We start from the raw sequence: 27,490 nt of genomic DNA, 5'->3' as shown, positions 1-27,490 counted from the left end.
GACTGGAGTCTCCAGTGGCATCTGACATTTCTTCCCTGTAGCCAGCCAAAACCCACACAGTTGCATGTCCAGGGTCTCCACTTAGCCCGCTGGACAGAAAACCCAGCGTGGTTCAAAGAAGCTGACAGACAAGCAGAAGAGGACTCACAGGCAGACGACTTCTCTCAGGTCTCACGTCGAGCTCCGGGACCACAGCAAGAACTGGCGCTCAGCAGCGCCCTCGTCCACAGGCGGCGGCTCTGCCCTGACGGGAGCAGGAAGGCCACCAAACCGCCCCAGGCCGACCTCACGCCCCTCCCACTGCTGGAGCCTGACGTCACCCGGCCCCACCCCTTCCGGCAGAACGAGAAATCCTCTTCCTCTTGATTTCTGCATGAGGCCCGGCCCTGAGCCCTGATTGGTCACTTCCCCAGTCCCTAGCCAATCACAGTGGCCAGGGAGGATGGAGCACACTGATTGGCCAGGTCCAGGTCATGTGACCATAGTCTTCGGATGCCTGTGAGCAGCTCACCGTGTGTCAGGGGTGGAGAGAGTGTGATGCAGCTGGAGTGAGGCTGAGAGTCCAGACCCTGAGTCCGTGCGCTCTGTATCCTGGGACGAGCCTGCACACCCTCGCTACACACCGGCTTGTCCTCTGCAGACAAAATATTCATGGCAGACCTCTGCCCTTCCCATTGAAGGTAGCAAGAGCTTCTGTTTGAAGGTAGGTTTGGAGATCCCCTCCTAGCATCTAGGCTTGTTTTTTGTGTCCTATTAGAATAATTTATTTAGTCAAAAACACCCACGAGCACACCACATCCTGCTTTGCGCTTTCAGGAGTCTTAGCTGTTCTCAGTTGAGGACATGGCCCAGGGGCCTCCCAATGGGAGTGAATTTTGTCCAAGGAAGCACCTGAGGCCTTGAATCACTGAATCACTTTGCTGTGCACCTTAAGCTAACAACTTAGTGTAAATCAGCAATACCTCAATTAAAAAAAAATGATATTCCCTCATCAAACATTGTTCTAACGTTTGTAAAGTTTTTCGTTCAATTGTTGGTTCTTAGTATGTGTCTAATTGGTTTGGTGGTGTTTTGTGAGGTAGGGATCCAACTTACTTTCCTGTATGAGCACCACATTGTCCCAATGGGACGATTCCTTTCCCCTTTCTCCTGTAAATACCCTTTCTCCATTTGCATATTAAGAAGCTCTTTTTAAAAATCCCAGGTATCAAGAACTTCAGGTCTCTGGTAATTTGTGGAGCACCCCAGAGACATGTTTCCATTCCTGTGTCTTCTCCCTGCATTTAGCCATTGCCAGTTTCTAGTATACACAAGTGCCCACAGAGGGTTCTCTGTAGTGAACCATGAATATTTCCATGACCCAGGAATGTGAGCACAGAGGTGGGGTGAGTCCATAGTACCTCTGACCATGCTCAGCAACCCGAACATTAAGCCTGACTGAAACTGCTTAGGACAAGCTGTGTTTCTTCCTTTTGGTGTCTGGCTGTGCAGAATAATTAGTTGGTAGATTGGGACTTGGGTGTTTGGGTTCAGAGGAGTAGAGACAGACCCATAGCCTGCTTTTCCATTATATTTTCCTCCTCTGGGCTCTGCTGAGCTGGTGTGGAAATATTTCTGCTAAAAGCTTGAGAGGTACTCAATCCTTCTGCTTCCCATCTCCTGCCTTTTCTGTACTTCTGTCATTTAAAAAAAATATAGCTAATTTTCAATGTTGTTAGTCTTTGTGTCATTCTGACACTTAGGCACCTGTGGTTTAATAGACCTCCAGCTCCCAAGACCTCTTTGGCAGGTGGAGACATAGAGAACTCATGCAGAAGCATTACATCACACTGGAGCCTGGACCAGAGAGAAGGTCCTGGCCAGGAAGCCTCCATCCCTGCTGTGGGGGCTTCGGAGTTACCACCTCTGATTGTACACCCCCAGGCCATTGGTGCAGGCCCCACTCTGAGATCTGGAAAGGCCTGGCTTCCCTCCCTGACACAAAACTAGTATTTTTTTTTTTTTTTTATCTTGATCCTCATCCAGTCCCATTTGGCTCCCAGGCTCAACCCTGGACCCACACCCACAGGATCAGGGGAGTCCAGTTCTAGAGGAGTTTCATACAAGGAGAGGCTCCTGTACACTCCATCCCCGGGGGCCTAAATAAGCGTTTCCTTGGAGTTTCACAAGCCTGGGAGGAGATACTGGGTCTGTGTCCATTTTGTAGTTGAATATGTTGCGCCTCAGATCATTGTGTGGTTTGCCCTGGGTCACTCTGCAGGTCAGTGGGTGAGCTGGGATTTGAACCCAGACTCCATGTCTTGGAGTCCAGGACTGTACAGGTGTTTCTGCTCCTTGGTTAAATTTATTTCAGGTTTTTTTTATGAATTGGTATCTGGGACTGTACTCTTCTCTCTCTGATGGTTCATATCCTGCTATCTTGCTGAATTTATTAGTTTTAATAGTTGTTACTTGGTATAGTTTTTACAGTTTCATATAAATTCTGTCATAATAAAATAGTGACGGTGTTACTTTTTCTCTTCCAATGGGGTTGCCTTTTATTTCCTTTTCTTGCCTAGTACTCTGGGTAGGACACTTCCACTACTATGTTGAACAAAATTGGTGAGAGTGGGCTTCTTTGTACTATTCCTGATCTTTTTGGAGAATCTTTCACCTCTTTACCACTGAGTTGGATATTAGCTGTGGGCTTGTCTTATATACCTTTTAGTTTGTGCCATGTATAACCAAAGTATTGAGAGATTGTATCAAAATTGGTATTACACTTTGTCGAAAGCTTTTTCTGCAATTATTGAGAAGAACACATGATTTTCTTCTTAGTTTTGTTTATATTGTGTATCACATTGATTGATGTGCAGATCATCCTTGGTGATAGGATAAATTCCATTTGATTATAGTGCATGATTCTCTTAATGTATTCTTCCATTTGGTTTGCTGATATTCTTTTGAGGATTTGTACATCCATGTACACCGCGGTCAGGGCTCTCTGGTGGTTCATGTGGTAAAGAATCTGCCTACAATGCGGGAGACCTGGGTTTGACCCCTGGGTCAGGAGGATCCCCTCGAGAATGGAATGGCTACCCAGTCTAGTATTCTTGCCTGGAAAATTCTATGGACAGAGGACCTGGTGGGCTGCAGTCCATGTGTCACAAATAATTTGACATGACTGAGTGACACTTACCAGGGTTCTTCTTGACATTCTTAACATCTACATTTAAGATTTTTATCCCAGTGAAACATTATAGTCAAAGGCAAAAATGTCAAAAGTCAAAGAGTTCTTAGAAGTAAATGACAATAAGGCATAAGAGATGAGGGCAAGGACTCCACATAATTTACTTTTCATAAAATTTTAGGTCTTCAGAGGAATTCTCACTACACTGTATAGAAAATGCAAGGTTTAGTTTAAAATATAAACCTTTTTAGGTGTTATGTTTCTATGATGAGGCTGAAATTTTTATAATTTATGTATAAAATATTAAGGAATACTGTGTAGCTCTTAAAATCATATTTTCAAAACCTTTAATGACATTTATAAGCACTAATATATAGTGGAAAAGTAGCTAGGAATAGGAGATGATCCCATATAGCTTCAGATGACAGTACAGACGTGTTGAATGATAGTTTTCGGGTTGTACTTATTTATTTTTAGTTGAAGAATATCTGCTTTACAATGTTTGGTTGGTTTTCCTCATACATCAACACAAATCAGCCATAAGTATATTATCTACTCTTTGGCGAGCCTCCCTCTCACCTCCCGCCATCCCACCCTTTAGGTCATCACAGCACCATGCTGGGCTCCCTATGTTATATAGCAACTTCCCACTAGTTTGTTTGTTTACATATGGTAGTGGCTGTGTTTCAGTGCTCCTCTCTCAATTCATCCCACCCTCTCCTTCTCCAGCTGAGTTCACAAGTCCTTCCTCTACATCTGTGTATCTATTTCTGCCCTTCAAATGTTCACCAGTACCATATTTCAAGCTTCATGTGTATGCATTAATATACTATATTTGTTTTTCTCCTTCTGACTTAATTCACTCTATCACAGGTTACAGGTTCCTCCACCTCAGTTAAGATGATTCGTATTTGTTCCTTTTCGTGGTGGAGTAATATTCCATTGTGTATGTGTTCCACAACTTCTTTACCCACTGTTCTATTGATGTACATTGTGTTGCTTCCATGCCCTTGCTATGTTGAATAGTGCTTCAGTGGTCATTGGGGTACATGTGTCTTTTTAGAGTTATGGTTTTCTCAGGGTATATGGCCAGTAGGGGATTGTTGGGTCATATGATAGTTTTATTCCTAGTTTTTTTCAAGAAACCTACGTTCTCTTCTCCATAGTGGCTGTATCCGTTTACATGTGCACCGACAGTGCAAGAGGGTTCACTTTCTTCCATGTCCTGTCCAGCATTTATTATTTGTAGAATTGTTGATGATGGTCATTCTGACTGGTGTGAGGTGATACCTCATGGAATTTTGATTTGCATTTCCTTAATAATGAGTGATGTGGAGCATCTTTTCTTGTGTTTGGTGGCCTTATTAATGTCTCCTTTGGAGAAATATGTTCAAGTCTTCTTGAACATTTTTTAATTGGTCATTTTTTTTTTCCTGATATTAGGCTCTATGATCTACTTGTGTATTTTGCAGATAATCCTTTGTCAGTTGCTTCGTTTACAATTATTTCCTCCCATTCTGAGAGTTGTCTCTTCATCTTGTTTATCGTTTTCTTTGCTGTTTGAATACTTGGAAGTTTCTCTAGATGCCATACTTATTTTTGTTTTTATTTCAGTCTCTCTAGGAGGTGGTCAAGGAGGATCTTGCTGTGATAAATGTCAAAGAGTGTTCTGCCTATGTTTTCCTCTAAGAATTTTATAGTTTCTGGCCTTATATTTGGTCTTTAATCCATATTGAATTTATTTTTGTGTAAAGTGTTAAGAAGTGTTCTAATTTCATTCTTTTACATGCATTTGCCCCATTTTCCAGCCCCAGTTATTGAAGAGGCTCTCTTTTCTGTCCTTTCTCCATTGTACATTCTTGCTCCCCTGTCTAAGAAAAGGTGCCTATAGGAGTGTGGGTTTATCCCTCACTTTGTATCTTGGTCCATTGCTCTATGTTGCTGTTTTTGTGCCTGTACCTTAGTGTCTTGATGACTCTAGCTTGGTAGTATAGTCTGAAGTCAGAAAGGTTGATTCGTCTAGCTCCACATTTCTTTCCAAGATTGCTTTGGCCATTCTGGGTCTTTTTCTCCCCCATATAAATTGCAAAATTATTAGTACTAGTTCTTTTAAAAATGTCATTGATTGTTTGATAGGGATGACTTGAATCTGCAGATTGTTTTGGGTAGTATAGTCATTTTCACAATATTGATTTCTTCCAATTCAAGAACATGGCATGTCTTTCTGTTTGTTTCATCTTTGATATCTTTCATCATACAGCTCATCTTTCTGCATACACGTGTTTTTGTCTGTTTAGATAGGTTTATTCCTAGCTATGTTATTCTTTTTGTTGCAGTGGGGAATGGCACTGTTTCCTTGGTTTCTCTTTCTGATTTTTCCTGTTGTACTATAGGAATGCAAAGGATTTCTGTGAATTAATTTTGTATACTGTGCTTTACAAATTCACTGATTAGCTCTAGTAATATTCTGGTTCTATCTTTAGGGTTTTCTGTGAATAGAAACAGCTCATCTGCAGTCAGTGAGAGATGTACATCTTCTTTTTCAATAGGCTTAGTTTTATTTTTCTTCTCTGATTGCTATGCCTATGAGTTACAAAATTATATTGAATAATAGGAATGAGAGTGGGCACCATGGTCTTGATCCTGATCTTAGAGGAAATGCTTAAATTTTGACACCATTGAGAATAATGTTTACTGAGAGATTTTTCTATATGACTTTTATTATGTTCAGGTAGTTTTCTTCTACACCCCTTTGCAAAGCATTTTTTAATTCATAAACTGGTGTTAAACTTTGTCAAAATCTTTTTCTGCATCTCTCGAGATTATCATATGGTTTTTACCTTTCAATTTGTTAATATAGTGTATCACATTGATTGATATGCATATAGTGAAGAATCTTTGAATCCCTGGGATAAACCCCACTTGTACTTGGTGTACGATCCTTTTAATGAGTTTTTTTTTGTTGTTGTTGTTGTTTGTTTTTTGCTAGCATTTTCCTCAGGATTTTTGCGTTTATGTTCATCAGTGATATTAGCCTGCAATTTCTTCTTTGTGTGGCATTTCTGCTTCATTTTGGTTCATGGTGATGGCGGCCTCACAGAATGAGCTGGGGATGTTCCTCCCTTCATGTTTCTGGAAGCGTTTGATCAAGATAGGTATTGTCACACCTCCACCGGTTGAGAGCATTCATCTGTGAGTCCTGGGCTTTTATTTGTTGGAGACTTTTGCTCACAGTTACTAGTGCTTGTGATTGATCTGTTCGTAGTTAGAGCTTGTGATTAGTGTTAGTGCTTGTGATTGATTTATTCCTATTTTCTAGTTCTTCCTGGTTCAGACTCAGAAGATTGTAGTTTTCTAAACATTTGTCCATTTGTTCCATGTTGTCCATTTTATTGGCATATGGTTGTTTCTAATTGTCTTTTATAATCACTTCTACTTCCGTGTTGTCTGTTGTAACTTCTCCTTCTTCACTTCTAATTGATTTGAGTCTTCTATTTCTCGTGATGAGTCTGGCTAATGATTTCTCAATTTTGTTCATCTTCTCCAAGACTTTTCTTATTGTTTATTGATCCTTGCTAGTGTTTCCTTCATTTTTTTTTCACTTATTTCTGCTCTGATCTTTATAATTTCTTTCTTTCTGCTAACTTTGGAGGTTTTGTGGCTGTTTTTCTTCCTTTTCTAGGTTCTTTAGGTGTTAGATTAGGTTTATTTTTAATGTTCTTTTCTTCAGGTAGGCTTCTTGTGTTGCTGTAAAATTCCCTCTTAGCATTGCTTTTAGCGCATCACAAAGGTTTTGGGTTGTCATTTTTTCATTGCCATTTGTTTTTAGGTATTTTTAAATTTCCACTTTGATTTATTCAGTGACCTGTTTGATTTCTCCATGTGTTTGTGTTTTTTGCAAATTTTTCCTATAAATGATTCCTAATCACATAGCATTGTGATCAGAAAAGATGTTTGCTAGGATTTCAAGTTTCTTAAACTTACCAAGGTTTGATTCGTGATGCAGGAGGTGATCCATTCCAGAGAGTCTTTCATGTGCACTTGAGGAAAAAAAAATTATTCTGCTGTTTGGGGATGCAGTATGCTAAAGATATCAATAAGGTCCATCTAGTCTAATGTGTGGTTTAAGGCCTATGTTTCTATATTAATTTTCTGTGTGGATGATCTGTGCACTGAGGTGGACACCCCATACAAGTCTCGTGTTAAAATCCCCTAGTATTATTTTTTTTTACTTTCAATTTCCCCTTCCGGTTGTTTGTATTTGTCTTACGTATTTAGGTGCTTCTATGTTGGATGCATGTGTATTTATAATTGCAATATCTTCTTCCTGGATTGATCTCTTTATCATTTTGTAGTGTTCTTCCTTGTCTCTTGTAATCGTCTTTACTTAAAAGTCTATTTTCTCTGATATGAGAATTGCTACTCCAGCTTTCTTGTGATTTCCATTTGCATGGCATATCTTTTCCCAGGTGCTCACTTATAGTCTGTATGTGTCCCTAGGTCTGAAGTGGATGTATTATCAACAACATTTATATGGATCTTGTTTTTGTTTCCATTCAGCCTGTCTGTGTTTCGGTTGGAGCATTTAATCAATTTACATTTAAGGTAGTTATTGATATGCATGAACTTATTATTATTTACTTTATTTCCCTGGGTGTTTTTTTTTTTTTTTCCAGGTCTATTCATTCCCTTCTGTTTCCTGCCTAGAGAACATCCTTTAACATTTGTTGTAAAGCTACTTTGCTGGTGCTGAATTTCTTAACTTTTGCTTATTTGTAAAACTACTGAGTTCTTCTTTGAACCTGAGTGAGAACTTAGCTGGCTAGAGTAATCTTGCTGGTAAGGTTTTCCCTTTCATAACTCTAAGTGTATCATGCCACACCCTTCTGCGCTGCAGCGTTTCTTCTGAAAGATCAGCTGTTAAACTTATGGGGATTCCCTTGTTATTTGTTGCTTTTCCCTTTGTGCTTTTAATATTTTCTCTATTTGTTTAATTTTTCTTAGGTGATTGATATGTGTCTTGGCATGTTTCTCCTTTGGCTTGCCCTGTATTGGACACTCTGTGCTTCTGGGACCTGTGTGTCTTTCCTTCACCAAGATAGGGAAATTTTCAGTCATTCTTTCTTCAAGTGAATTTTTATCTTTCTGTCTCTCTTCTCCTTGAGTCCTTATAATGTAAATGTTATTATGCTTGATATTATTCACCAAATGCATTACACTATCCTCAATATTTTGGCTTTTTTTTTTTCTTTTGGTGCTCAAATTTGGTGATTTCCACTACTCTGTATTTCAGCTTACTGATCTGTCCTTCTGAATCATATAATCTGTTGACTTAACTGCTGTATTTTTCAAGTCAGTTATTGTATTCTTCAATTATAATCAGCTCTATTTTATACTTATTGCCTCTTTATGGAGATTCTCATTCTGTTCTCCATTCTTCCCTGAGATGAGTAAATATCTGTTAGTTACTTATTTCATGGGTCCACTGGGTCTTGTTGTGGCACTGACTTTCTCTTGTTGCCTAGAGTGGGGGCTGCACTCTAGTTGTGGAGTTTGGGCTTCCCAGTGTTCTGTCTTCTCTTCCTGAGGAGCACAGGCTCTAGGGTCGTGAGTTCAATAGCTGTGACACGCAGGTTTAGTTGCCCCACAGCCTGGGATCTTAGTTCCCAGACCAGGAGTTGAACACTTGTCCCCTACATTATCAGGAACATCTTAACCAATGAACCAGTAGATTATGTATCTCCATCGTGTTTAATTCTTTTTTGAGGTCATGTCTTAGCTGTTCATTTGGAATATATTGTCTCCTCATTTTGCTGATCTTTTCTGTTTCTGTGCATTAATATTAGGTAGATGAACTGTGTCTTCATGTTGAACGAGTGGACCTATGTGGAGTGTCCCCTGTGTGGCTCAGACGAACAGTTACCCCAGGTCAGCAGGGACAGGAAATCCAGGGTGTCTCCTGTGTAGGCTGAGTGTGGTGTCCTGTGGATGTACCATCATTGCTTTGGGCATGGTGGTGGGTCTGGTTGGCCACCAGTGCAGCTGAACGTGAGCCCCACCTCAACAGTTGCAGATGTGCTTCTGGCTGGAGCGGACCTGGAGTAGGAGCCACCTTGAGGGGATGCAAGTCATGGCTGAGTCCACCCACTGTGTGTGGAAGGGAAGGAGGCTCTTGTGGAGGAATCCAGGCTCTTGGGGGGAAGCCATTTTAGAGGAGCGTTGTGGGCATGACTGGGTTGGATGTGTGTGTTCCACAGGGAACTCAGAGACATAGCAAGGCAAGCAGTGCTAGGAAGGTAAGTGGGCAATGTCAGAAATGTCTCCCGCCAGCACTGGGCCAGCTGGCTACAGGGAGGATTTTTTAAAATGTCATCAATATGTGATTTCATCCCTAGAGGAAGTTGCAACAAATCTTGCCCCCTTGGCACTTGTCCTAAAATTAGTCCATAATTCTTCCCACATGACCCATGCACTTTTCAAGCTGCTGCCTCTGAGCTGACATTCAGCATCAGTACTTTGGAACAAGCCTATTATGCGATAGGGCCCACATGGGATCTCACTGGTAAGATGTCTCTGTTGACCTCACAAAGAATAAATCACAGTGATCTGTGAGATTGATCAAATTGCCCAAATGGCATCCTGTTGTCTCACAGGTGCCTATCTTCTCAAAGCTGGGAGACCACCAGATTCCAGACCTCTGGCTACGTGATAATCGCATCAGAGAATTTTCCATTGGTGGGGTATAAGAAGGACTCTGTTAGAAAGGGGGAATGCTGGTTCTCCTTAAGAGCCAGTCACCCTCTCTTTTCCCTCTAATAAATTTCCTTTTCTTGCCTGACTGCCCAGCTTGCTCTATTTTTCTCTGCACTCACCTTACACTGTGGTGCCGAAACCTGGGAAGGAAAATCCATGGCAACTGGGTGGGCTCCTCTCAAGAGCCCACCTCCAGTGGTCCCCTCCCTTGGACCTTTCTGAGAAACCGAGACCATCTCTGGGACAGGATTCTTCACTTGCCTTGCTGGACTGACATCCACAGACCGGCCCACTTTTCATCAATCGGTTACAAGGGTGAGTGAAACCCCATTCTCTCAGATACTCTCTCTCTCCTACTGGGTGGGAGGTTCCCACGGCCCTTGGGTCCTCAGCCTTGCACCCCCGTCTGACTTTGAAATAGGGGATGCCCATTTCAAAGCAGACTGTTATTACTCTTTGAGCAAGTCCTGAGAATGGGACACCTTTTCTCTCGGACCTTTCTCCTCACTTTCTCCCGCCCTCGTCTAACCTGCGTACTCAGCTGTGATGTGAAATTCTCAATCCCAGCCCTCAAAACCTACTCCTCTAGGATGCCTTCTCCGTAACCTAAAAGCCTTGGGCTTCCAAGGGGAGATAAGACTAAAAAGACTTATTTACTATTCAACACTGTCTGGCTGCAATACAGACTTGATAACAGGTCCCAATGGCAAGAAAATGGAACTCTTGATTATGATACTATACCAGACCTCGATAACTTCTGCCACTGCAATGGCAAGTGGTTAGAAATCCCTCATGTTCAGGCTTTCTCTGCTGTTCACTCTCGATCCTCTCTCTGTGAATCCATTCTGGGCCACATCCTCCTAATATACTGTCTCCCAATCCCTGTTCAGACTTTTTCTTCTTCTTCCTTCTACTCTTCTGACCACAGCCCACCACTATCACTCCCAATCCTGTTGTAGCAGCCCCAGATCCAGTTCCACGACCTCCACCTTACGTCCCCACCTCCCTCCCTCCTTCTCAGGCGCAGGCCACTGCAGCTCCCAACCCCCTCCCCAGCCTGTGCCTGAGAAAAGCTCTGAGACCTCAGCCCCACCCTCTACCCAAGGGTCCCAAGGCTTTAGTCTGACCTCCCTAGATCCCCTCCCTGTACCCTGTCCCGAACACCTTTAAAACAGGAAACTTCACTGCAGGACCCAGCTCCTTTCTGTGCTCCACTCCCTTTAGAGGAAATAGCTGGTTCAGAAGCCATTGTTTGGGTTCATGTCCCATTCTCCCTCTCTGATCTATCTCAGATTGAAAAGCGTCTTGGCTGCTTCTCCTCAGACCCTGATAATTATCTAAAAGAATTCAAGCATCTTACGCAGTCTTACAGCTTAACCTGGCATGATATTTACACCGTCCTTTCCCCCACTCTTCTCCCAGAAGAGAAGGAAAGAGTGTGCCAAGTGTCTCAGGCTCATGCTGATGAAATATACAGGACAGACGACCCTAAGCACGTACGGGCAACAGCTGTCCCCCAAGAAGATCCCAACTGGGATTACCAGGCAGGGAGACCTGGACAAGTAGCCCGTAATCATGTGGTTGCTTGCTTCATTGTGGGCCTTCAAAAGGCAGGGCATAACGCTGTCAACTTTGATAAGCTCTTGGAAATAACTCAAGGGCTAGTTGAAAACCCAGCACAATTTCTAGCCAGGTTAATGGAAGTGCTACAAAAATATACAAAATTAAACCCCACTTCAGCATAGGGCACCATTGTGCTTAACACACATTTTATCTGCCAGTCATCCCTATATCCAAAAGAAACTAAAAAAGGCAGAAGGCCCTCAGACCCCTCAATGAGACCTTTTAAATTTAGCCTTTAAGATTTTCATTAACCAGGAAGGACAGGCAAAGCTGGAGAAGGCCCAATGAGATCAGGCCAAATGCCACCTTTTAGCCACTGCCCTACATGGCTCCAAGCCTCCATCAACCAACAAAGAAGGGAAGCAACCTGGGCCCTGCTTCAAAGGCGGCAAAGAAGGCCCGCTCAGGCCTAAAGCCAAGGCCCCCTCCAGGTCCATGTCCCAGCTGTGGCATAAAGGGACACTGGGTCCCTCTAGGGATCCGGACATCCCCTCCTGGTCCTGAGCAGGAGTCCTCTGACCCGGCTCTGCCCAGCCTCCTCGGACTCGCCACCAAAAATGAAGGTGCCCAGGACCCCAGGCCCCGACTCTCATCACCTCTGTGGAGCCCAGGGTAACTCTTACAGTGGCACGTGTCGACTAAAAAAAGATGTACAACTTGAGAGTTGCGAGTTAAGTTTTATTTGGGGTAAAATGAGGACTGCAGCCCAGGAGGCAGCATCACAGATAGCTCCGAGAAACTGCCCTCAAGCAGCAGTGGGGGAAAGACAATATATAAGGTTTTGGGGAAGGGAGAGTTCAATACCATGAAGCACTCATTTTACAAAAGGCTTTTTGTTAGTCATGAGGATCTGATATCACCAGGAAGGGATTTAGTGTTTCTCTAGATATGAGGAGATGCAAGGATTGAGATCATAAAATCTGCCCCTGAAAACATCCAACTGTCTGAAGACCTGTCCCACCAGAGTCCCTGGAGCAGAGAGGGCCCCACTGCAGCCTGAGCTCCCTCAGGGGTGCTGCAGGTCACCGGCTATAGCAGCATGGGGTTCACTCTCTGTAGGCGCCTTTGCTGTTCAGTCATTGGCAATGCTCTTGGCACATGCCGGCTTGTAGTTGACACGGCCCCCTAGTGGTCATGAATCCGACCATACTTTGGCGGGCATTTCATGACCATTTTGTTCCGCGTTGCTGGGAAGGCTCATTCCCAGTTATGAAGAAGGTTTTTGTTGATAAGACACTCAATGTGCTATTATTGGACTAGGTCTTAATAGTCAAAGATCTCTGGACTCCTGTCTTCTAGCTATGGTCCAGGAAAGTATTCCCTCTCATTGCATCTTTTCAAACCTAGAGTCACACTACTACAATCATTGATCATATATCGAGCTATACATTTGATCAACTGCTTCAAGTCTTGTCATCATTTTCGTTGGAGGTTCATACACTTGGTAATACATGAAATGATAACCTTGTGAAATAAGCAAATTACAAATGGTATAGTTAATAACACTAATGGAATTAAAAGTAAATATTTTAGCCATGAGCCTCTCACACCAGTTTTCTTAAAAGATTGTGAAGATTAGGGAATGGGTCACTTAAAGCAGAACTCTGATTTTTCATGTGGTTCAAATGTGTTACATTAAAGGATTTGCCAGGTATGAAAATATAGCATTCAGTTTGCATTACAGCACAGATATCTCCCTGAGATGCTTTAAGGTGTCAAGGGCCTTGCCGTTGTACTGTAGCATTGCCTCTCTCATCATAGAGATCTCAGAATGCAATAGGCTAATAGCCTGGTTACTCTCACTTAAAGCTTATGAAAGATGTTAAGGCTTAGATATGGTCAATGACATCCTCCAACCCCATTGAAGGCGCGCGCGCGCACACACACACACACACACACACACACACACACTCACACACACACACACACACACACGGTGCAAAACACACACACACACACACACACACACACACACATATACACACAAGTTACAAAACCAGTACAGTACAGATCTTTGACTCATTGGGATCATCCCAATGGTAGATTGGTTAGGGTTACCTCTATTTCGTTAACATGTATGACCTAAAATTCATGGGAATCCCAGGCTACACCTTAGTACCATCCCTGTAGATGTGAAGGCCATAAATTAGTACCACAAATCCACTTAGTTCCATACCCAATCACTCTCTAAGGGTAATAAGAGACATAGTTCATAAAGCACCCAGCCTTGTCTCATAATTACCAGGTTGATCATTTTTAGTATGATTTGACTGCAAGGAGCTCCAACCAGTCCCTCCTAAAGGAGATCAGTCCTGGTTGTTCACTGGAAGGACTGATGCTGAAGCTGAAACTCCAGTACTTTGGCCACCTCATGTGAAGAGTTGACTCATTGGAAAAGACCCTGATGCTGGGAGGGATTGGGGGCAGGAGAGAGGGCAGCATGGCATCACCGACTCGATGGACATGAGTTTGAGTAAACTCCGGGAGTTGGTGATGGACAGGGAGGCCTAGTGTGCTGCGATTCATGGGGTTGCAAAGAGTCGGACACGACTGAGTGGCTGAACGGAACTGAACTGAACCTTTCCCAACGTAGAGGAGCTTTTAAACTTAAATGACCATAGCCTGGTGTTAACCATGTAGATCCACCCCGTAATTGTGGGGATTTTCCCTTTCATAGATAGGTTAATTTTTTAAATTGAGACTTGGCTCATCACTCCGATTGAGTTAAAATGACCCCAAGAGAAAACTTATATCTATTGCCAGCATCCCCAGAGCAGGTATTATTAATTGGCCAGGTGAGAGAATTCCATTTGTAATATCATGAAGATAAAACAGGACTGAACTCTCATCTAAAATAAATTTCCTAGTGGGTATCCTTAGAGAACAGAAATCCACCAAGGAAACCCAGAAGTACCAGACATAGGGAATTGGCCACAGTGAAACAACTGGATTGAGTTTTAAACCAGCATAGAATTGTGTCCATGATAGAAAAGATTTGACTGCTAGGCATAGGTCCAAGGAATCAAGAAAAGACACAAATGATCATGAAAGGCAGGTCAGCATCTGGGCCGGCTGCCTCCTTGTGACGTCAGCTTCTTCCCGTCCTCGTGCAGTGTAGTGTCCTCTGTTTGCACGTTGTTTTCAGGTGAGTTTGAGGTCGGCAGGCCTCCCTATAGACCAGTCCAGCTTAGGGGCCTTTGGAAGTGGGAGCTAACCCAAGAGTCGTTTTCCCTTCGGTTTCACTGGGCATGAGCTAGTAAGAGTACCTGATGGAGAGGTCCATCCATCCAGGTTAGAAAGTTCCTTAAATTATGTCTTCTTTCAGTCTTGATTGCAGGTCATGTGTGAGGCATCTGATCTTCATCCAAAGACACATTACTGAAATAAGCTTCAGAAACAACCCTAGAGTGTCCTTTAATAATGCAATTAAATTTTACATTAATATACCCTAACAACAAAGGACTATCCAGGAAATGAGTCTTAGTAGATACAGACCTCCATTAACAAACTGGGATTTAACATTCATTGAAACATCTTTTTCTCCCTAAAATCACCACCATTTTTACCAAATATACCAAATTAAGACTTGTTTGTACTATAGGTCTGGTCGCAATAAACTGCCTGATGATTTATACAACCATAATTGATCATAGACTTTTTTGCTTTGCTGAGACTATAAAAGTCTCAGACTGAACTTTTAAAATAAAACCTTTCAGGGCTAGGAAAGTCATGCCAAATGTTTACCACAGATTTTCCCTAACAAATCTAAGTGAATTCCTCCCTTCTCCAGGTCTCAGATTCCTTCAAGTTCCTTCAGATTTCTGTACCTGTTAGTGAAATAACATTCCTAACTTATCTGATAAAATTACTGGAAATTAAGAGTTTCCAATCTCTGGAAGTTCAGAGAGAAAAGATAAATGTTTCAATTTGTTTATAAAATATAATCTTAACAAATTACCATCATAATTAGTTTGAGCGGAAGGTTTTTCTTAAACCTGGAAAACTAGAAACCATAAAAGTGATAAGCATATTCACCAGTTCATTCAGTCCTTTTGTTAACCTTTGTGAAGTCAGCAGATTTTTCATTAGAATCTTTCCCCAGTTCAGAAACTGGTATTTATCCGAAAGTCCTTTTTATAAATCTTGAAGAGGAAGCATCTTTGTGAAATTTGGTTAGTGCTATGACAATATTTTGAGATAGTAACTGAATCATGCCTGAAAACATTTTACCCAAACACATCAAAATTTTAGGAACTCCATACAGTTTCTAGGGTATCTATATTAGTAACATATTACCATACAATGGGCTTCCATGGTAGCTCAGACCGTAAAGTGTCTGCCTACAATGCGGGAGACTCTGGTTCGATCCCTGGGTCAGGAAGATACATACAATATAAACTGGAGACTTATTACTCACTTGACAGTACTTCCCATGTAATTCTGTATACAAAACGAACCTAATTAGGGTAATATCTCTGGGATGTTTCAGGGCCCTCTGAAGCATCCCAAAGTTGGGCTAGAAATCTTCATTAGAATGATTTAAGAAGCTTTGTCAACACATATCAAAAAGGTTTAGAACAACTCAGTCAAATAGGACTATAGATCATTGTGAAACAATAGTGTTCAGCTAATATCCTGGTTTCCAGGTCTCCACATCGGAGAGGAGTCCCTGGCCAGATCACTTGCTGCCAAGATGTTCTGCTGCTGCCCGTGCCCAGAGGACGGGGCCTCAGGAGGGCTCACAGGCAGAGTGTGTGGGATCGCTGGCGACACTGGCTCAGGGCCCCCCGAGGAGGCCTCTGGCCCTTTGCCTGAAGGAACAGGAAGGTAACACGGGAGCCCCAGGCCGGGCCCGGCCACCTCTCCCATCCCACCCGGGCAACCCCGAGTCCTTTCCCTGTGAATGGGGACGGGGGGTTCTCGGGGTGTGTCCGCCTCAAGCAAGCCCAGAAGGATGTGCGTCAGAAGCCTGTGGACCGGTGGCATCCACACCCCGGGGGAGAACAGGCTGGGTGGGATGGGGAGAGGCCAGACAGTGTCGGCTGCCCAGGCTGCCCTCACGCCCTCAGGGGGGTCTTCTTCCTCCCGGGTGGGTATCTGACCAGACACTTGTCTCTGCTCGTTCTGGGAGCAGAAGGTTGAGCGGGCAGAAGCAGCAGCCATGCTGGCCAGGCCCAGCTCGGAAAACACCAAGCAGGCCTGGCTGACGGTCACTGTCATTGCAGAGCTTCCCACCGGATGTGGCCGACGAGGGGGACACGCCGTCCACCTCCTCGAGGGAGGGGTCGGAGCCCCACCCCCTTGACCGTGAGGCCCAGTGCAGGGTCCAGGTGAGCGTGCCCATGGAGGGGTCAGCCCAAGGGGGAGTGAAGAGCAAGAGGGGAAGGCCTCCCCAGAAACCACCCAGGACACACCGCGGGGCCCAGTCTCGGGCTGCTTCGCGGCTCAGCACACCTGGCTCCGACCCAGAGCCCCGAGCACCCCTCCCTCTGAGGCAGCACGAGGACCTGGAGCCCAGCGCGGCAGAGCACAGAGGTGAGGAGCCCGGGGCTGGGAATCTGAGTGTGTGGGGAGGGGCGCTGAGCTTCACAGGGAGGAGTCCCCCAGAGCTGGGGCTGGGCCTGGAGCAAAGGCTGGCCTCAGACCACCCATCTTGTAGACTGCACAGAAGACTCCTGTGCTGGGTATTCTTTGGGAATCTCAGGGAACCTTTAGTGCCCAGTTAGGCACATAGCAAGGCTGGCCTGTGGGCAAACTTTTCTTCTCTCCCAGCTCTAGCTCTGACCTTCAAATACAACCAGGCTCCACTTCCAAGACCTGTCCCCACAGAGGCGGTTGCACACACATGTGCAGGACCCAGGGATCCACTGAGGGGAGATCTAGATCTGAGCCTTTCCCCAAAGACACCGGTCCACCTGGATACTGGCCAGCACACTGGGCAGATCGGACCTCTGTGCCTGCAGGACCCCCAGCCCCAGGCACCGATGTCCCACCCCCTCAGCCTGAATGTCCACTTCCACCTGCACCTGTACCTGCTCGGGCTTTGGCAGGAGAATCTGAGTCAGGGCAGGAGTTACCACCTCTGCAGGGAGAGCCTGCCCTGGCTCCTGCCCAAGACCCAGACGCCCACGATGACTGACCCACCCCTGCAGGGAGAACACGCCCCTGCTCTGGACAGAGACCCACAACCCTTTACATTTCCCCTTCTGGAAACACCGTGTCCAGTGGAGGGGTTGGTTCTACAGCCTCCATCCCTGTCTGCTCCCCGTGGATGCCATCAACTCTCTCTCGAGCCAGTGGAGACTCAGTTCCCTTTCCCGAACTGCTTTTCATTTGGTTTCTCTGTATTTTCTTGATTTATATTCTGTTCTTCACAGATTTGTGTATTTTTCCCCTTTAAGTGTCAATCAATAAAATTGGCGTTCAGTGGTACATTTCCGGAGCATTAAGGACCTTCACAATGCTGTGCGGCCGGCCCCACTCTCTAGTTTGGGACCCTTTCATCCTCCCGAAACCCCACCCCCCGCCCCCAGCAAATCCTGTATTCACCTCAAGCACTCCCTGTTCCTCCCTTGCCCCCGACAACCTTTAATCCTCTCATATCTGAGTGTCTTCCCATATCCTGGATGTCTCCAGTCCATGCCGATGAACAAAATCATAGAAAAGGTGGTTTTATTAGACTCTGCACATATTTTAAGAGTAGACTTGGGAATTCTCGTTTTTTGTTTCCTTTCAGGCAGCCTTTGTGTATCGGAAAGGGCAGTGCAGGTGATTTCAAGATGTCATCTGCAAAATGAGACCCTTTTGGCAAATAATCTCCAGGTAGGCATTACTGTTGCATGACGTCTCAGCCAGAAGGGAAATGCTGAGCTCTTCCTCAGGCACAAAGTCACAAAAAGAAGCCAGGAAAGAAAGCGGGCAAAATGAGCACGCCAACAACCGGGAAGCGCTGTCTCAACCCCATGAGACAAGGCTAGAGAAAGACCCAACATCCTTGTGGCCCAAACACTCTTGAAAATCAGTGTGCAGTAAAGAAGAGAAGGAAGCGGTGAAGTTGCAAGGAGAGGCAATGCCCATGGCCAGTGTAGCCTAGACCTACACGTTAGACCTGAGGGCTCTAGCCTAGGAGACCTGGCCTAGAAGTTGCCAGGGGAGGCAGTGCACATGGCCTGCCCGCTCAGATGAGGACACGAGCCAGTGAAAACCGTTTGGAGACAGCAGTGACGGTCATGTCTGGGCTGGTGACAGCCTGCCCTGGGCAGCCCACGAGGCCGCAGAGTCCCCAGCATGTCCACCAAAGAGCGCTCCGTGCAGGCCCCTCAAGGGGCCTCAGGTGCATCTCTTTAGGAGCAGTGGCGGATTTCCGATCGGCTCTCGCTTCACTTGCGGGGCAATGGTTCCTGTCACTGTAAACGCCCACCCTGGGTGACCCAAAGGCAACATCCCACAGGCGCCTGAGAGACTAAATCCTCTTAGCTGCACACACAGCCCGCTCCTCACTGGGATGCCTGTGGCCTGTGGCTCCCGAGGGGAGAGCAGCATTCTTCCCACCCTGTGGTCACTGCTGGGAGTGCAGGCTGCCCCTCACTCACCATTCACAGTGTCCCTGTTGGCAGAACTGGGTGAATCTACTAAAGGGCAGAAATTCAAACTGAAATGCAACCAAACTTCCCACAAGGTCTCCAAAAGAGTTCAGGAGTGATGAATTGAAAACCAGAGGGGATGACGTGAATGTGGATGGAAACTTGACACCTTACACCAAATTCACTTCAAATTTTTCTGAGACATATTTTCCATGCCAAACGTCTCACAAAGACAATATAAAATCACGCAGAACCTAGACATGACCTTTGAGTCTTCACACACAATATAGAAAGGCAATGCACAAAAAGGCAATACTGTGGACTGTGTAAAATCTAAGGTTTCTGCTCTGGTAAAGACCTTATGAACAAAAGCAAAGAACACACCACTCACTGGCACACAAATACTTGCAAACACAGAGCTGATAAAGGATTTATCTCCAAAGAGAGAAAACTCCATGGATTATACAGTCCATGGAATTCTCTAGGCCACATACTGGAGTGGGTAGCTTTTCCCTTCTCCAGGGAATTTTTCTGACACCCCACATATTGTAAGACCAAACTTGAGAATTCTTGTTTTTATTTCTTTTGAAGTAGCACCTCCCCAAGAGAAGGGTCGGAGCACCACCCCCTGCCCGTGAGGCCCAGTGCAGGATCCAGGTGAGCATGCCCACAGAGGGTTCTGCCCAGCTGGGAATGAGGAGGAATTGGGAAGGCCTGCTGCCCAGACACCACCCAGGACACACCTCGGGGTCCAGTCTCAGCCTGCCACGGGGCTCAGCACACCCGGCTCCAACCCAGAGCCCTGAGAACTGCTGCCTCGGACCTGGAGCGCAGCATGGCAGAGCACACAGGTGAGGAGGCTGGGGCTGTGAATGTGAGTGTGGGGAGGGGTGCTGAGCCATACAGGGAGGAGTCCCCCAGAGCTGGGGCTGGGCCTGGAGCAAAGGCTGGCCTCAGCCCACCCACTCGATGGACTGCAGTCAGAGACAACATCCTCTTGTGACTTCCTGGACTGGGAAGTGTCTCTAAACGTAGGGAAGAATTCTGTCTCCAGAATTTTCTTTGTCCGAAGGATCAGAAAGGTAACACGGGAGCCCCAGGCCGGGCCAGGTCCCCTCTCCCATCCCACCCAGGTAACCCTGAGTCCTTTCCCTGTGAGTGTAGAAGGGGGTTTCTCGGGTTGTGCCGGCCTCCAGCAAGCCCAGGCGGATGTGGGGTCAGAGCCTGTGGGCCGGTGTTGTTCACACCCCAGGGGAGAGCAGGCTGGGAGGGCTGAGAGAGAGTCCAGGCAGCGCCGGCTGCCCAGGCTGACCTCACACCCTCAGGGGGGGTCTCCATCCTCCCGGTTGGGTATCTGAGCAGACACGCATTTCTGCTCATTCCAGAAGCAGAAGTTCGAGCAGGCAGAAAGCAGCAGCCATACTGCCAGGCCCAGCTCGGTAAACTCCAAGCAGGGCTGGCTGACGGTCACTGTCATTTCAGAGCTTCCCACAGGATATGGCTGATGAGGGGGACACCCCATCCACCCTCCCATGGAGGAGTCAGAGCACCACCCCCCTGCCCGGGAGGCCCAGTGCAGGGTCCAGGAGAGTGTGCCCACGGAGGGGTCAGCCCAACTGGGAATGAAGAGGAAGCCGGGAAGGCCTGCTGCCCAGAGAGCACCCAGGACACACCCCAGGGCCCAGTCTCAGCCTGCCATGGGGCTCAGCACACCCGGCTCCGACCCAGAGCCCCGAGAACCGCTGCCTCTGAGGCAGCAGGAGGACCTGGAGCCCAGCGTGGCAGAGCACAGAGGTGAGGAGCCCGGGGCTGGGAATGTGAGTGTGTGGGGAGGGGCGCTGAGCTTCACAGGGAGGAGTCCTCCAGAGCTGGGGCTGGGCCTGGAGCAAAGGCTGGCCTCACACCATCTTGCAGACTGCAGTCAGAGAAGGCATCCAGTGCTGGTATTCCTTGGGATTCTCTCGGATGCTTTCAGTCACCGGATGCACACATCACAAGGCTGGCCATGGGTAACCTTTTCTTTTCTCACAGCTCTAACACTGGCCTCTAATTTCAACCAGGCTCCACTTCTAAGTCCTGTCCCTACTGTGGTGGTTGCTATAGGTGCAGGACCCAGGGATCCACTGAAGGGAAATCGAGACCTGAGCCTACTCTCCCAAAGACACCGACCAGCTGGGTACTGGCCAGCACACTGGGCAGATCGGACCTCTGTGCCTGCAGGACCCCCAGCCCCAGGCACACATGTCCCACCCCCTCAGCCCGAACCTCCACCTCCACGTGCACCTGCCCCTGCTTGGGCTTTGGCAGGAGAACCCGAGTCAGGGCATGAGTTACCACCTCTGCAAGGAGAGCCTGCCCTGGCTCCTGCCCAAGACCCAATGCCCATGATGACTGACTCACCCCTGCAGGGAGAACAGGCCCCCGCTCTGGACAGAGAACTCGCCCTTTCTGGAAACACCTCGTCCCGGGGCGTGGTTGGCTCTGCAGCCTCCATCCCTGTCTGCTCCCCGTGGATGCCATCAACTCACTCCCCACCCAGGGGAGATTGAGTTCCCTTCCCTTGAGGGTCTTTTCACTTGGATATTATGTAACTTTTTTGTGCTCTTTTATTTTTTTTATGGCTTTCTGTACTTTTTTCGGTTAAGTTTTAATGAATAAATTATTCAAAATTGTTGCAATTTGGGAACACTCAGGACCTTCAAAGTGCTGTGTAACCATCACCGTTCTGTAGTTTCAGACCCTTTCAGTCTTTCTGCCCCAGCTCCCAACAAATCCTTTATTCACATCCCTGTTTGTCTGTTCCCCCGATCCTGAACACACCTTAATCCTTTTCTTTCTTCATTTCTTCCTATATTCTGGGTGTCCCCAATCAATGACTATAGCAAAATGACAGAAGTAGTTTTTTTCTGATTCCCCACATACTGTAAGGCTACATTTGAGAATTTTTGTTTTTATTTCATTTGAAGTAGCCTTTGGGTATCTGAAAGGACAGTGTAGGTACCTTCAAGATATCATGGGCTAAATGAAGACCTTTTGGGAAATATAGTCATCATCTCCAGGCAGGCGTTGTTGTAAGTGTGACATCTGAGCCAGAGGGTAATGCTGAGCTCTTCCTGTGGCACAAACAAACTCACAAAATAAGCCAAGAAAGAGAGCTGGGAATAAAAACATCCTAACAACAAGTAAAGCATTCTTCATGACAGAAGGCTAGAGCATGACCCAACATACTTGTGGCCTAAAAAACCTGTAGAAACTCACTGTTCTGTAAAGAAGAGAACATGTGGGATGTTCCAAGGAGAGGCAATGCACATGGCCAGTGTAGTTTAGAGACAGCCTGACCGCTCAGAGGAAGACACACAACAATAGAAACCCTTTGCAGACAGCAGTGACGATCAACACTGTGGGAAGTGCTTAGGTGGTGAAAAAATGCCCTGGGCACCACGTGAGGGAGCAGACTTGGTTCTCTTCCTCTGCCCCCACACCATTCCCTCATGAAGGCAGCTCAGGTGCAATCATGCCCTGCCTGCCTGTCTGGCTCATTCATGACCTGTGAACACCTCCAGGGCAGGACTCCACTTTCTCCTCTCTGTGCACCATGAACCTGCACACAGTGGGCCTTCAGAACCTCAGGAGACTCGAGCCATTCCCACTATAGCCAGAACCCTCCCCAGGCGTTAAAACGCCTGTGGAGTCACTTTGGCCCAAGCACGGGTTCCAGAACCCTGGAGGCTACGACACCCTCTCCACTGTGAAGAGTCAGGTCCCTTTTGACAGAGCTTCTGAGCTGTCAGACCTGAGCTGTTGTTTCATTGTCAGCTCTGACCATCCAGTAGAAGCCAGGTGGGCCACACTGCTACAAAGGAGATCACAAGCTGAGTTTCAGGGAAGGCATCAAAAGGACAGCAATGGATACAATGGGCTGCAAACTGAGTGAGGGTCCCCACAATACTTGGAAAGGACTGTGGTGTGCAAGTGCAAGTGGGGAGTAGGGCCCCCAAGGTCCAACAGAAGAGAGGTACTCGGGAGCAAAGGCCCTTGGCCTCTCCTGTAGCAGCCCCAGATGGCAGCTCATGAACAGTAGACAGCAATGTGGTCACATGAGCATGACTCTGTAACTGCCTCAGAACCCAAGAGAAAGAGATCAGGGTATGTGGGAATCTGGAGGGTGTGGTGGGGTGGATAAAGGGAGGTGCCCTTCCTCTCTTCACTGCAAACTGCTTTTGTGAGTCTCAAAGCTACCAGATGGCATTTACCAAGTCAGGTCCCCACAGTAACTAATGTGGGCTGGGTGCCTTAGCCCCTGTCACAGATAAAAGCCACACCAGTGTCTTCCCTGAGTTCAAACCGCAAGATCTGGAGGTTCTGTCTGGTACACACCTCTTTGCTGTAGCCACGTTACCCCCTTCTCTGAGCGCCAGGTTCACGCTCTAGAAAGAGGACATCTATTTCTCCTTAGCACGTTGCTATCTTAATCCTGTGAAGACTAATTTGGGTTATCCGAGAATTAGTATCTAGCCCTTAGAGATATCGGCTGAATCCGGAATAACTGGCGTCTCCAGTGGCATCCGGCATTTCTTCCTGAAGCCAGCCAAACCCCACACAATTGCATCTCCAGGATCTCCACTTAGCCCGCTGGACAGAAAGCCCAGTGGGGTTCAAAGAAGCTACAGACAAGCAGAAGAGGACTCACAGGCAGACGGCTTCCCTCAGGTCTCAGGTGGAGCTCCGGGACCACAGCAGGAACGGGCGCTCTCAACCCCTGGGCTCAGCAGCGCCCTCATCCTCAGGTCGGCGGCTCTGGCCTGATGGGAGCACGAAGGTCACCAACGGCCCCAGGCTGACCTCATGCCCCGCCCACTGCTGTAGCCTGACGTCACCCGGCCCCACCCCTTCTGGCAGAAGGAGAAATCCTCTTCCCCTTGATTCCAGTTTGGGGCCCGGCCCTGGGCCCTGATTGGTCACTGCACTAGTCCTGAGCCAATCAAGGTGGCCAGAGAGGACAGAACACACCGATTGGCCAGGTCCAGGTCATGTGACTGTAATCTCCAGGATATGTGGGAGCTGCTTAGCCTGTGTCAGGGGTGGAGACAGTGCAATGCCCCAAGAGCAAGGCTGAGCATCCAGTCACTGTGTCCATGTGCTCAGTGTCCTGGGATGTGCCTGCTCCTCTCTGCACACTGGTTTGTCTGCTACAGAGAAAATATTCATGACCACCTCTTCTCTTTCCAAGCCGTTTCACGTACCACATTCAAGGGAGCAAGGCCTCCTGTTTGAAGATATGTTTGGAGATCCTCTGCTAGTCTCTACGTTTGTTTTTTGTGTCATGTTAGAATAATTAATTTTGTCAGAAAACACCAGTGAGCAACATCACATGCTGCTCTGTGTTTTCAGGATTATTACCTGTTCTGAGTAGAGGACATGGCCCAAGGTCCTGTCAAAGGGAGTGAAGTTTGTCCAAGGAAACACCTGAGACACCAAATCACTGAATCCTTTAGCTGTACACCTTTAACTAAAAAATCATTAAAAGTCAACAATACCTCAAGTTAAAAAAAAAATCCACTCATCAAAAATAGTTCAAAAATTTGTCAGGGTTTCCTTTCAAGTATTGGTATGTTTCTAATTGCCTTGGTGGTGTTTTGTGAGGCAGGGATTCAACTTACTTTCCCAGTTGGTATTCCCAATGGATACCAAATAGTCCCAATGGGCTTCCATTCTCCATTTACATATTAAGAAACAATTTTCAAACCCCCAAGTATTAAGAACTTCAGATCTTTGGTTATTTGTGGAGCACCCCAGAGGCAGGTGTCCTTTTCTGTGTCTTCTCCTCCCATGTCACCATTGCCAGTTCCTAGTATACACAAGTGCCCCCAGAAAGTTCTCTGTAGTGAACTATGTATGTTTCTGTGAAGACAGACAATGTGAGCATGGAGGTGGGGCTGAGTCCGTGGTGACCACTGACCATGCTGAGCAACCCCAATGTTAAATCTGGCTGTAACTTCCTAAGGCAAGGGCTGTGTTTCTTCCTTTGATGTCTGGCTGCCCACAAGAAGTTTGAAGGGTTGAAACTTGGGTCTCTGGAACCAGCAGTGTAGAGATTAGATCCACAGCCTGATTTTCCATGATATTTCTACCATTTGGGCTCTCTTGAGCTGGTGTGGGGATATTTCTGATACATTCCTGGTAAAGGCATGAAAGGCAGTCAGTACCTGTGCTTTCCACCCCTTGCCTCGTCTGTACTTCTGTCATTTTTGTCAATATAGTTCATTTTCAATTCTCTTAGTCCTTGTGTCATTCTGACACTCAGGCACCTGTGCCTTAATAGACCTCCAGCTCCCGGGAGCTCTTTGCCTGGTGGAGACAAGGAGAATTCAGAGCAGCACCACATCACACTGGACCAGAGAGAAGGTTCCAGCCAGGAAGGCTCCATGCCTGCTGTGTGTGTGTGGGGGGGTGTTCAGAGTTCACTTCGGACTGTGCACCCCCGGGCCCTTGGTTCAGGCCCCACTCTGAGATCTGGAAAGGAGGCGGCTTCCCTGCCACCCTCCCCCCCTCCCCACCCCAGAAAAAACTAGTTGGTTTTTTTTGCCTCGGTCCACATCCAGTCCCATCTGGCTTCCCAGCTCCACACTGGACCCTCACCCACAGATTGAGGAGAGCCCAGTCCCAGAAAAGTTTCACACAAGGAGAGGCTGCTACTGACCCTTCACCCCCCTGGTCTAAATAAGCATTTCTTTTAGTTTCACAACCCTGGAAGGAGGTACTGGTTTTGTGTCCATTTTGCAGTTGAAATGATTGAGCCTCAGATCATTGTGTCATTTGCCCAGGGTCACTCAGCAGGTTAACGAGTGAGCTGGGATTTCAACCCAGAATTCCTGTCTTGGAGTCCATGACTCTGTGCAAGTCGTTCAGCTCCTGGTTTACATTTATTTCAAGGTATTTTATTCCTTTTGATGCATTTGTAAATGGGACTGTTTTCTTCATTTCTCTCTCTGATGGTTCATCTCCCATTATCTTGCTGAATTTATTAGTTCTAATAGTTGTTTTCTGGTGGATTTTTTAGGGTTTCATGTAATATCAGGTAATAATCGAAAAGTGATATTTTACATCTTCTGTTCCAATGCAGATGCCTTTATTTTCTTTTCTTGCCTAATTGTTCTGGGGAGGACTTCCAATACTATGGTGAATAAAATTGGCGAGAGTGAACATGCTTGTATGATTCCTGATCTTTTAGGGAAAACTTTCAACTTTTTACCACTTAGTCGGATGTTAGCTGTGGTCTTGTCTTATATTGCCTTTAGTATGTTCCATGTATAAACACTTTATTGAAAGTTGGGATGATACATAGATATTACACTTGATCAAGAGCTTTTGCTGCAACTTTTGAGGTGATCATATGATTTTTATTCTTTATTTTGTTCATATGCTGTATCACATTGATTGATTTACAGATAATGCCATCCTTGCATCCCTAGAAATAATTCCATTTGATTATAGTGTATGATGGAGAAGGCAATGGCAACCCACTCCAGTACTCTCACCTGAAAAATCCCATGGACAGAGGAGCCTGGTAGACTGCAGTCCATGGGGTCGCTAAGGGTCGGACGTGACTGAAGTGACTTTGCAGCAGCAGCTGCATAGTGTATGATTCTTTTAATGGATACTTGAATTTGGTTTGCTAATATTCTTTTGAGGATGTCTGCATCCATTTACACCATGGTCAGGCTTTTCTGGTGGTTCAGATGTTAGAGAATCTGCCTACCATGCGGGAGACCCAGGTTTGATCCCTGGGTCAGGAAGGTCCCGTGGAGAAGGGAATGGTTACCCACTCCAGTATTCTTGCCGGGAGAATTGTTTGGACAGAAGGACCTGTCAAAATACAGTCCATAAGTCACAAAGAATTGGGCACGGCTGAGTGACGAACACACAAGAATCCCTTTTGACATTCTTTAAATTTAAATTTAAAATGTTAATTCACTGAAAAACTACAGTCAAAGGAAAGATTACAGAAATAAAAGAGTCGTTAGAACAAAATGACAATAAAGCATAACAGATAAAAAAAAAAAAAACTCCAAATAATGACTTTTCATAAGAATTTTAGATCTTCAGAGGAATTCTCTTTAAACTGAATTTGACATGAAAGGTTTAATTTTAAATATAAATCTATTTTGGTATTATATTTCTATGATGAGGGCTGAAAAGTTTCTAATTTATGTAAGATATTGAGGAATAGGGTGTAGCTATTAAAATCATATTTCAAAATCATTAAGGAATGAATAAGCACTAAAATTTATTGGGTAAGTAGCTATGAATAGATGATCCCATAGAGTTTAGATGATAGTGCAGATATATTGAGTGAAAGTTT

At 46.0% G+C, this 27,490-nt stretch overlaps 1 protein-coding gene across 9 annotated transcripts; it reads left to right on the top strand.

The window, feature by feature from the left end:
- The first annotated feature begins 507 nt into the window (after window positions 1-507).
- LOC122422605 (proline-rich protein 2-like) lies at window positions 508-21,750 on the top strand. 9 transcript variants are annotated; one of them, XM_043439053.1, is made up of 9 exons: window positions 508-703; window positions 10,170-10,237; window positions 16,192-16,372; window positions 16,771-16,875; window positions 17,015-17,080; window positions 19,723-19,979; window positions 20,611-20,922; window positions 21,043-21,137; window positions 21,232-21,750. In XM_043439053.1, exons 6-9 carry the CDS (start codon window positions 19,792-19,794, stop codon window positions 21,675-21,677), a joined length of 1,041 nt encoding a protein of 346 aa, XP_043294988.1. In that variant the 5' UTR covers window positions 508-703; window positions 10,170-10,237; window positions 16,192-16,372; window positions 16,771-16,875; window positions 17,015-17,080; window positions 19,723-19,791; the 3' UTR covers window positions 21,678-21,750. The 9 variants fall into 9 exon arrangements, with proteins under 9 accessions (XP_043294988.1, XP_043294984.1, XP_043294985.1 ...); XM_043439049.1 differs by having other exon boundaries at window positions 16,771-17,080; window positions 19,720-19,979; XM_043439050.1 differs by lacking the exon at window positions 10,170-10,237 and having other exon boundaries at window positions 16,771-17,080; window positions 19,720-19,979.
- Window positions 21,751-27,490: the final 5,740 nt, after the last annotated feature.

The sequence above is a fragment of the Cervus canadensis genome, chromosome 20, assembly GCF_019320065.1.
Source record: "Cervus canadensis isolate Bull #8, Minnesota chromosome 20, ASM1932006v1, whole genome shotgun sequence".
Taxonomy (NCBI): Eukaryota; Metazoa; Chordata; class Mammalia; order Artiodactyla; family Cervidae; genus Cervus; species Cervus canadensis.
The sequence above is the reverse complement of the archived record's forward strand: the minus strand, read 5'-3'. Positions and strand labels throughout refer to the sequence as shown.